The 12,147-nt window shown below is 41.4% G+C and overlaps 1 protein-coding gene across 1 annotated transcript in view; it reads right to left on the bottom strand.

Moving 5' to 3' along the window:
* COG3 (component of oligomeric golgi complex 3) overlaps nucleotides 1-12,147 on the bottom strand; it is a 53,248-nt gene that overhangs the window by 15,143 nt on the left and 25,958 nt on the right. The window contains exons 17-19 of the mRNA XM_072135247.1: nucleotides 8,690-8,810; nucleotides 3,859-3,947; nucleotides 3,634-3,768 (exon numbers count right to left, since the gene is read on the bottom strand). Of these exons, the coding sequence (XP_071991348.1) occupies nucleotides 3,634-3,768; nucleotides 3,859-3,947; nucleotides 8,690-8,810 (345 nt within the window). The remainder of the gene's footprint in view (nucleotides 1-3,633; nucleotides 3,769-3,858; nucleotides 3,948-8,689; nucleotides 8,811-12,147) is intronic.

Below are 12,147 nucleotides of genomic sequence, written 5' to 3' on the forward strand. Positions count from 1 at the left end.
AGTACAATGTGCTATTACTATGACATCACAATCCAGTCTTTAAGCTACAATACAATGTGCTATTACTATGACATCACAATCAGCAGTCTTTAAGCTACAGTACAATGTGCTATTACTATGACATCACAATCCACAGTCTAAGCTACAGTACAATGTGCTATTACCTCACAATCCCCAATGTGGAATTACTATGACAACACAATAAGCAGTCTATGCTACAGTACAATGTGCTATTACTATGACATCACAATAAGCAGTCTAAGCTACAATACAAGGTGCTATTACTATGACATCACAATCCACAGTCTTTAAGCTACAGCACAATGTGCTATTACTATGACATCACAATCCGCAGTCTTTAAGCTACAGTACAATGTGCTATTACTATGACATCACAATCCACAGTCTAAGCTACAGTACAATGTGCTATTACTATGACATCACAATCCACAGTCTGTAAGGTACAGTACAATGTGCTATTACTATGACATCACAATCCACAGTCTGTAAGCTACAGCACAATGTGCTATTACTATGACATCACAATCCACAGTCTGTAAGCTACAGTACAATGTGCTATTACTATGACATCACAATCCACAGTCTTTAAGCTACAGTACAATGTGCTATTACTATGACATCACAATCCACAGTCTTTAAGCTACAGTACAATGTGCTATTACTATGACATCACAATCCACAGTCTGTAAGCTACAGTACAATGTGCTATTACTATGACATCACAATCCGCAGTCTTTAAGCTACAGTACAATGTGCTGTTACTATGACATCACAACCCACAGTCTTTAAGCTACAGTACAATGTGCTATTACTATGACATCACAATCCACAGTCTTTAAGCTACAGTACAAGGTGCTATTACTATGACATCACAATCCACAGTCTTAAGCTACAATACAAGGTGCTATTACTATGACGTCACAATCCACAGTCTTTAAGCTACAGCACAATGTGCTGTTACTATGACATCACAATCCACAGTCTTTAAGCTACAGCACAATGTGCTATTACTATGACATCACAATCAGCAGTCTTTAAGCTACAGTACAATGTGCTATTACTATGACATCACAATCCGCAGTCTCTAAGCTACAGTACAATGTGTTATTACTATGACATCACAATCCACAGTGTTTAAGCTACAGCACAATGTGCTATTACTATGACATCACAATCCACAGTCTAAGCTACAGTACAATGTGCTATTACTATGACATCACAATCCCCAATGTGGAATTACTATGACATCACAACCAGCAGACTTTAAGCTACAGTACAATGTGGAATTACTAGAAAAATCTACCACTACACATAAAATTAAACTACATATACTCACCTAGGCTCCTCCACCTTGATCCTGGCGCTTGTTTTCTTTTAGCTTGACATGCAGGGATCGCTCCAAACTCCATTTTCCAACTCATTTTTTTTTTCAGCTGATCCCGGTGTGTCAAGCTTAAAGGCCACCAGTGCCAGGATAGATGTGAAGAGGAGTATAGTTAAGCATCTGTAGTATAATTTAGTTTAACTTTAGTGGTAGATGTCCTTCAAGCTTTAGATCAATGTGCAATTTCTATGACATCACAATCATGCATCTTTTAGCTATAGTATAATGTGGTATTACTATGACACCACAATCGTCAACCTTTAAAGAAAATCTACCATGAAAATCCATCACGATAAATCAGGGACACGAATTCCTAGATCCAGGCGCTGTGACTGTGGTAATCTTCTTATATTAGTTATCATGGCTTACTTCCCAATAAAAGTAACTTTTAGAATTATGCTAATGAGTCTAAAAGGGTCCAGAGACAGTTCCCAGAGCCCCTCAATGGAGCCTATACACAGGCTGTTACACTATGCAGGAGCACTGTGTGCTGAAACCTCCTGTGCTGCAGTGAGATTACATCGCACAGAGGGAGAGGGAAGTGCAGAGAGACAGTATAACAGTCTGTGAACCTGCAGCAGGGAGGGTCTCTGGGGACTGTGTAAGTAGCCTTTCAGTCTTTTTAGTCTAATTTAAAAGTTGATTTTAGAATAAAGGAGAGCAAGGATAACAAATATTTATACGTATATATCGGCCGTCTGCATGCAGCCTAAGCTATAGTACAATGTGGCATACTATCACAAGCAGCAGCCTTTTAGCTAGTGACCACCTTCTCTATACATTTGACAATAAACAGATCTACTCACATCGGTAAATTCTACTTATCTAATGTGGTATAATAATTTTCTGTTATACAATATATTACTATACTATATAAGCCATTTACTGGCTGTAGTTTTGTCTTTCTGCTACTTTCGCACATAAAAATAAAAAATTGTAAGGGTGACATTAAATGTAGGCAAATGAGAACCTCCTGAAAAGCTCTTAGAAGACAACCTCCTACTGATCAGAGACGACAGAGAAGATCTATTTATATATGTTCCTGCATGGTTTGAGAAGTTTTCTCAAGAAAAAAAAACAGCAAGTATTTAATGGGGAAAATTAAAGGTATTTTTAGCCCAGCCAGCAGTCCATTAACCTCCACAGGGAGTCTAATGGTTGGGATGGTCTATTTTCGAGGACTTCTTAAGACATTTCTAAAAGACACTCTACTTTCTTGTAATTTGGTCTACAAGGTACATATAGTAAAATACTGCATGGAATCATATACCATATATACTCGAGTATAAGCCGATCCGAGTATAAGCCGAGACCCCTAATTTTACCATCAAAAACTGGGAAAACCTATTGACTCGAGGGTGGGAAATGCATTGGTCACAAACCCCCCCCCCCCCCAGTATGTATACAGCCTGCCCCCAGTAGTATACAGCACTGCCCCCAGTAGTATACAGCCTGCCCCCAGTAGTATACAGCCTGCCCCCAGTAGTATACAGCACTGCCCCCAGTAGTATACAGCACTGCCCCCAGTAGTATACAGCACTGCCCCCAGTAGTATACAGCACTGCCCCCAGTAGTATACAGCACTGCCCCCAGTAGTATACAGCACTGCCCCCAGTAGTATACAGCACTGCCCCCAGTAGTATACAGCACTGCCCCCAGTAGTATACAGCACTGCCCCCAGTAGTATACAGCACTGCCCCCAGTAGTATACAGCACTGCCCCCAGTAGTATACAGCACTGCCCCCAGTAGTATACAGCACTGCCCCCAGTAGTATACAGCCAGCCCAGCATTAAAAAGAAAATAATAAACCTATATACTCACCCTCCGGTGGCCCCGACCTGCAGCGCTGCTCCCCCGATGTATGCGCGGGTCCTCTTCTGGCTTCGGCGCCCGTCTTCTGTCTTCACTAATTTCGTGCCGGGCGCCGCCATACTAGGTGCCGCCTGGAGGAAAAACATGGCGGCGCCGGCACGAAGTTAGTGAAGACAGAAGACGGGCACCAAAGCCAGAAGAGGACCCGCGCGGACATCGGGGGAGCAGCGCTGCAGGTCAGGGCCACCGGAGGGGGAGTATATACGTTTTTTTTTTTTTTAAAGTATTTTTTAAATGACCTGTGACTCGTGTATAAGCTGAGGGGACGTTTTTCAGCACATCTTTTGTGCTGAAAAACTCGGCTTATACACAAGTATATACGGTACTTCATTGACCAAATCCAAAGAAAATCTACCTTTGTCATGAAATCCTCTAATGGCTCCACAAAGATCTTGCTCTGCTGCTGAATAAACTGCTCACACGCAGCCTTCAGGTGCCGATCAACGTCTTTCTTTGAGTCGATGTAATGCTCTTTTATTTCTGGCGTTCCCTGAAAAGTAAGACACACGCTTACCATGAATCTACACATATAACCAACACAAAATCAGAAGACACGATAGACTAGGATGCTACAGGTTACCTGAAGAAGGAACTCAAGTAAGGCGTTATTACTGTTCAGCCTGAAAAAGCGTGGAACCGTCTTAGGGTGAAGAATTTTAAATGCAGCATCTAGAAATCATATAAACATAAAAACCTATATAAAAAATACACTGAATGCAACCGATTCATGTGCATCTGCATACAGACACATATCAAAATAAGGGTATGTCACGCAGCTACTGTATATTATACACACATTGTACACTAGAAAATTCACATCAAAAGCGGATGTCAGGCACAGATTTTGACATGCAGTTTATAAAAACCATTTAGATGTATCATTTTGTAAACCTACTATAAAATTTGAGACATGTCTAGTAGAGCTTCCTATAAATACTGGTCTGTATGGAGAGTCCTTTTATAATGTATATTTAAAGGGAACCTGTTAGTTAAGCTAACCCACACTAATCAAATCTTTAAAAACTGCTATTATACAGTAGTAAAGCTAACCCAATATTGTTCCTCCCCATGCCTACAGTCCCTTTGCAAAATGGACTCACCATCTATGCAAATGACCCCATGTGGGTCCAATCATTGCCTTTCCTTTGAGCTGAGTCCGGCATAATCACGTTGTTCCAGTTTAGCCGCACCACCAGCTCCCTGACAGACAAAGGGTGTGCTTTCTCTTAAGAGGCTCAGCTGCCTCATTCCCCCTCCCTCAGGAATAAGAGAGAAGCTGGCAGTGTTTGACTCGCTGAAAAGAATGAGGGAGGAATGAGGGAGTCTCCAGTCACACACAGCCAGCATCTCTCTCATTCCTGTGGAAATTTACAGGCATGTGTAGGAGCAATATAGGGATAGTTGCACTGCAGTTTAGTTAGTTTAACTGTCAAATTCACTTTAATGGGGTTGTCCAGGAACAGAAAAATGTAAGATTATATTTTGCTGGGGGGCGATGCCGCAACCTCAGCCACCTGCCTTCATCAGTACGAGTACCAGGTTTTAGTCGGGATGCCAACCTGTTTTGTTTAGTCTCTAAAAACTGAAAAATCACAAAAATATGCTAATCAACCTCATACAAACAGAGGCCAGCAGTAGTGGGCAGCACCGCAGCTGAATGGGAGGGTGGTAAAAGACAAGTATAAGAGGTGTATTGTTTTAAAGCCCCACTGCCATATATATAAAAAAATATATATTCCCGGACAACCCCTTTCAACTAGTCTGTATAGATTACATCCACTAAACTATTCACCTAAACAGTAATAGTGCATAAGTCTCTTTCCTCTTCTTCATCTGGCTTAGAGAAGGTGTTGCAGATAAAGGTGAATTAGTGGGAAAAATAGATGGAGACGCTGCTCATTTATCTAAATCCACATGGCAATGTATGTACAGCAGCTCCCCAGACTACATGCAAAAACCATAATAGAAACAGAGACAAAAATACAATGGCCATAGTATGCAGACAACCATGGCAAACAGCCCAGACTACTCCATGTACATTGGAAATTTAGGAATAAAAGTATAAGTTTAAACTATATATATTTTTGGGACAGGTCAGGCTTCCATATTTTCACCAAAGGAATATTGGTAAAGACGATGAGTGTAATAAGCTAGTCTATGTTTTTACAGCTATGTGATTGCATTTGAATAGCTGAAACCAACATCAGTGTTAATATAGATAGCCAGAAATATCTATATATATATTAGTCTATCTCCCCTCTACCCATTCAGAACATAGGACACTCAGCCAACCCCAGGGAAGCAAGACGACAATATAGCTATTGACTTTAATGGGATCTGCAGTCTTTATTAAAGCGGCTGACAAACATTCACTGAGGAGGGCACAAAAATTCTAAAGGATGGATAAAATACCTTACAATTATTATTTTCACTATGGTGATCTGCCTGCATTCAATGAAGTTCTATGAAAGTTCCAAAACTCTTTTAATGTACATGTCAACATCCCATTCAAAGGGCTAAAAACGCAAGTACTCAAATTAAAGAGCTTTTCCAGGTAATGTATGTAAATGATCATTGATATGAGATGGGTGGGGTGCCACAACTGGCACCGATACTGATCAATTGCTTGCCAAGGTGAAAGCAGACAACTCTGCCCATCGTGTCAAATCTGCCATGCTGGATCTATTTACTTCAATGGGTAATGCGCCTATGTGAGAGCCACGCTGTGCTTTCTGCTCCATCCACTGTGTAGCATGTGCCACATAGGAGCCTGGCAAGGGTGACTAGTTTAGCAGCCCCACCAATCTCATACTGAAGACTTATCCTATATAAAGGGCATTGCTTAGAAGCACATCCTCCATCACTTACCTTTTACAACCACTTTTCAAACACACATTGGCTGACACAGAAGTACACTCTTACGGCAAACTGGTGAGCTACTTCTTCTGTCAACCAATTAAAAACCCCAAAAGGACATATTCACCCAGAGACCCCAACACCATAAAACGCCGAAAGGGTTTCAGCAATGTTCAGATGCAATAACAGAGCTCTGGTTAGACAGATACATGTGTAAGGAGAGTATTAGTACAAAAGCAGATGTGACAAGTGACTGTCAGCAAGCACATCGACAATCCTTGCCAAAAAACATTATATGCGTTTCCATATATAAAGAATAATCTACAGTTAAAACTAGATGTTTCTATACACTATATAAAAAGACACATTTACATTTTTATTCCTCAATATCAGACAAAAAAAATCAGAATAAACATTCACCATTTTAGGTCAGTTATTTATAATTGCCAAAAGCCACAATAATGAGATTAAGACATTTTTACGACTTTCTGCAAAGTCAAACTTTCGGTATACATACGGTACATTTCAGAAAGTAATAAAATACCTAAAAAATAAACCCTCATTAATCAAACATTTGGAAAATATAAATAATTTTAAAATAATTATAGAACAATTCTAAATGACCTAAAACAGGAAAGATGTATCTGATTTTAAGTCAGATAGTAAGAAAAACACGTATGCGTAGCTTTTTATATAGTGTATGTAAACTTCTGGTTTCAACTGTATATAGGTGTCCATGTATTCTTCTCATCCTTTCATTGAAAAATGCTGATAGTAGTTATGATGCAAAGAGGTGGAGCCACACTATGATGCAGTATACAGGGTGCAGTGACACGTGGCGTTAACACATTGTTTTCAAATGCACCACAACAGCTGAGAAGAGGAGATTTGCCTATTTACACTGCTGTCAACATTGCGTTTACGAATGCATACATTAACGCCATGTGTGAATGCACCCTAAGGCCACAAGTGTGTTTGCTCTGACAGACTCACTCCATGTGTGTGCAGGATTTACTGGGTCGAACCTAGAATTACTGAACTCTGCATTTTAGGTTCTAGGTTTGATCCAGGAAAATCCTGCAAGTGCACAGAATGAGTTGTCAATCAAACTCACTCATGGGCAGTGGGCTTAAAGGAAACCTACCATTTAGAATGATGGGGGTAAGCTGTAAGTACCGAGCACCAGCCCTACTTACTTTCGTTAGTGTTATAAACCGCGGTATCGCGGTTTTAACACTTTTTAAACTTTAGAGCAGAAGGGGCTTTGGTTTAGAACACTAACGAAAGTAAGTATCAGCACCAGCTCACCCTGAGCTGGTGCTCGGTACTTACAGCTTACCCCTGCCATTCTAAGTGGTAGGTTTCCTTTAACTCGTGGGAACAAGGGTCAAACAGAACAGGACACCAGATCCCCAACCTTATTTCTGTCTAAAATTCAACTTCCTAGTTTTCGTTGTAACATGCACAGCTACAGTTTTGTTATAACTGGGGAAAAAACTCAGCACGAGTAATGCAATAAAGCAAAGAGGAAAAGCCATATACAGTAATCACACTGCCACCAATATGTTTGCAACAGGACTAAAAGGATTTTTTTCAAATCTCTTTCTATGGGCATATTTTTTTTTCTATATTATTGTCTACACCTTATGACACAGCAGTCATCTTGCCAGAGCTACTGTCTTAAGTATTCTGAGAAGCTGTACAGAAGCCACATGAATAATAGGAAACTGCATTCTGGAGATTTTCAATGGCTTCTATTGGAGTGTTCTAGGAATTCTTTGTCATTGAGCTGGTAGAGGAAAGAGGTGATCCGAGACTATTTATTATGTGTATGGAATCTGTGATGAATAACAAAATAGATTTTTCTTATTTTTTAGTGTAAAAAATAGTGATCCCGGACAACCTGTTCTACCAAAGTGTATGGAGGTTGATTTTGTTTGGCTGGTAAGTTTATCAGAATATTTTTATATGGTAGGAGAGAACAGTTTACAATGTTTTCTTGCCAGGTAGACCTGCAATGACACCAGTTTGTATGTATGGATATTATAGACATTATAATTGGAGAACATAGATTGATTGTATAATTCTGCCACCCAAGGATGACTGAAGTTCTCGTTTATCATTGGAGAGGTATTTGTATTCCCCAATTGACGATAATGACTGCATTGGTGACAAAACCCATGGATGAAGGTTAGTGATGAAGCAGCAGAATCTAATATCATTAGTGGAAGGTAAAGACATGCAAGGACAGAAGACACACATCATGCAGATTATTGCAGGTGAACATATAGAAACCTAGGGGGCGATTTTTTAGAATGTGTCTGGAAGGAAAACTGTTCTAGTTGCCGCTGGCAACCAATCAGAGCTCTGTTTTAACTTGATAAACAGGTGTAGGAATACAAAAGCTGAGCTCCGATTGGTTGCCATGAGAAACTAGAACAGTTCTGCTCTCAGACACTTCTGATAAATCTCCCCCTCCTAGGCTATATAGTAGGTGACCAGAGCAGGACAGGTCAATTCCCGTCCTGCTCTCCCACCCACCACAAGGGAAATACCTCTGGTTTTCTTGAGGTCCAGGGAAATTTCCTTAATGGTGAATTCAGTATGAAAAGGAGCGATCTGCTCTCTCATAATAAGAAGATGTTTGATCAGGAAGAGCTGGCCATCAACCTGCGTCTGAACAACAAAAAGGGAAAATTAAATAAAATTGAGACACATTTCTTACATTTTCTTTCATTTTGTAGACAATGAAATATTTAAAAAAAATAACATGTGATGCAACTATACTACTAATAGCTGGAGGAGAAGAAAATACCTAATTGATGCTACTTCACACATAGTACCATATAGAACAAATAGCAAGGAACTTACCGTATTACACTTGAGTATAAGCAGAGGTACCTAATTTTAACACTAAAAACTGGGAAAACCTATTGATTTGCATATAAGCCGAGGGTGGGACATGCATTGGTCACAGCCTCCAGCCAGTATATATCTGGCCCCTGCCCCCCAGTATACAGCCAGGCAGACCCTTCCCCCCAGTATACAGCCAGCCCCTGCCCCCCAGTATATAGCCAGTCAGCGCCTGCCCCCCAGTATATAGCCAGTCAGCGCCTGCCCCCCAGTATATAGCCAGTCAGCGCCTGCCCCCCAGTATATAGCCTGGCAGCCCCTGCCCGCCAGTATATAGCCTGGCAGCCCCTGCCCGCCAGTATATAGCCTGGCAGCCCCTGCCCGCCAGTATATAGCCTGGCAGCCCCTGCCCGCCAGTATATAGCCTGGCAGCCCCTGCCCCCCAGTATATAGCCTGGCAGCCCCTGCCCGCCAGTATATAGCCTGGCAGCCCCTGCCCGCCAGTATATAGCCTGGCAGCCCCTGCCCCCCAGTATATAGCCTGGCAGCCCCTGCCCCCCAGTATATAGCCTGGCAGCCCCTGCCCCCCAGTATATAGCCTGGCAGCCCCTGCCCGCCAGTATATAGCCTGGCAGCCCCTGCCCGCCAGTATATAGCCTGGCGGCCCCTGCCCGCCAGTATATAGCCTGGCGGCCCCTGCCCGCCAGTATATAGCCTGGTGGCCCCTGCCCGCCAGTATATAGCCTGGCAGCCCCTGCTCCCCCATGCCCCCCCCCGGTATAAAGCCAGCCCTGTCCCCTGTATATAGCCTGCCAGCCCTTGTCCCATCCCTCCACTATATAGCCTTCCAGCCCCTACACCCCCAGTATACCAGTATATGACGAGCCCATCCCCTTTCCAGATCATGCCAAGGCTATAAAAAAAAAAACACAATGTACTCACCTTTCGACACCCCCCCCCCCCCCTCCCTCCCAAGCAGGCTCTCTTCTTACTTCGGGTCTTCCAGCTCATTCTTCGGGCCCTTCCGTTCGTCTTTAGATTTTTCTGGCTCTTCTTCTTGTTCCCGCTCGCAGCCAGCACACACGACGCCAGATTTGTGCGCTGAAAAACTCAGCTTATACTCTAGTATATACGGTATCCTTTAATAAACTATACCCAATTATTTAAATACAAATTAAGCATCATTCCACTTTACAACTATTGATGATTGTGGGATATTTCTGCTCTTTATAATTGAACCTCCAAGTCCAGTCTAGCAGCTCCCTTCATGTATTGTCAGGAAAATTAAATATTTTTTTTTTAGATACCAGTCACTCTTTGATCCTGGAAAAACACTATTCATAATTCAATTTCGGAGAACCACAAAGTCTTGTGACATTAATAAACATCATTCATTTGTATTGTACATTATGCTGGAAGTCTCTTGTGACAATATTCTTCATATTAGTCTCTACAGAAGTTGCCCTTTTATTAGAAGAAAACATAGAACTTTGGACTTGGGGTAAATACATAGTATTGTATTTGTACTGTATACCATACAAGGTATAGCGCAATTCTATCCACTGCAATATACACCGGTGGGGGAATAACAAGACTGGTGCACAATGTTCCCCTACTCTCCCCTAACAGTCCAATGTGAATGTAGGTCTGTCCTTAATGGATATCTACCATAAAAATCAAGCATGATACACCAGTGACACTTACTCACAGATCCAGGCACTGTGACCATAGTAATCTTGTTTATCCATGGCTTGCCTTCTTCTAAGATCAGTTTGTAAAATTATGCTAATGAGTCTAAAGGGGTATGAGCCTGGATCTATGTGTATGAGATTTTGATGGTAGATTTCCTTTTACTTTATTCATGAATTCATACCAGTAGCCCTGTTTTGGCAGGTGCCATCCTGCATAAAAGACCATCTTTCTGTAAAATTTAGGTGTTTACTCAAAGGTTTAATTCTGTTTGAAAGAGATATACAACTCTGAGCTATATTCTTTTATCCTACACAATAATTTTTCCTATTTGATCGTGTGCTTTATCCCACTGTTGTGCCTGCAAATGATATGTATAATGTGTGACATTTGGGACTGTAGAGGACAAGGTGAAATAAGATAATGGGCCATTTCGATCTAATGTGACTTGACTAGCTGTAACACCAAGGACGTTCAAACATCCCTTGGGCAACAATGAAAAAAAAAAAAAAAGCTAACAATGTTTAACATGACAGCCTCCTGTAGAGACAACTTGTCCGATTTATCCACACATTGGGCTTAGCGCTATATTCATAAAGAAAATGTAAGGCAACTCTGCTTCTGCAATTTACATGACAATAATAGATATTGAAACACAAAAAAGGCAGATGAAATAAATATGAAAATATACATAGTAATGGGCATAAATGATGACCCATCTCTAAGTCAAGGTTCACATTTAACAGTTTTTAGTGTCAATCCTAAATGAGAATGTGCCCCACTTTTGTTTACTAATTAACTGATAAAATATGGTAAGTCCTAAGCAATATCGGTTTTCTTATTGGGCACCCATGACTGGCATAATCCCAATGTGGACATGTGGGCATTTATGGGAATCTCGGTAACACACAATGTAACGGGGACTGGGACAGTTGCCGTTCAGCCAGGATACCTAGTTGTCCTGGCTTCACTCCCCCTTTATCTCTAAACCAAAAGCGTGGTCCTGGGTTTGGAGGAAAGTAGACCTTATTTTCAAACACAGCTCCCCCACCTGGCCAAGGTTTTTCCAGGTATTGCAGCTCAGCAGTATATCACACACTACCCATGGTCAGATGTGGAGCAGTTTCTTGGGAAGGAAGCCATGTTCTTCAATCCCGTGTCAACACAAGTCAAAATGTACACGGCTTCAGAACTATACAGGAAAAGGGAAGATATGAAGATAGTCCCTACTGTCAATGATGGATCATGTGTTATATATTTGTATGTGTGCAAGTGTGTGCAACATAGTATCATAGTATATAATGCTGGAAAAAGACGCAAGTCCATCAAAGTCCAACCTTTAAGTATGTAACAAATGTTTTTTTCCCCATAACCTGGGATATTCCTGATCTCCTGAACATGTCCATAATCTCACTGCTCTTGCAGTAAAGAAACCCTGTATATAGCGATGGTAGAATCGCCTCTCCTCTAG

This window comes from Engystomops pustulosus, chromosome 2, assembly GCF_040894005.1.
Source record: "Engystomops pustulosus chromosome 2, aEngPut4.maternal, whole genome shotgun sequence".
Taxonomy (NCBI): Eukaryota; Metazoa; Chordata; class Amphibia; order Anura; family Leptodactylidae; genus Engystomops; species Engystomops pustulosus.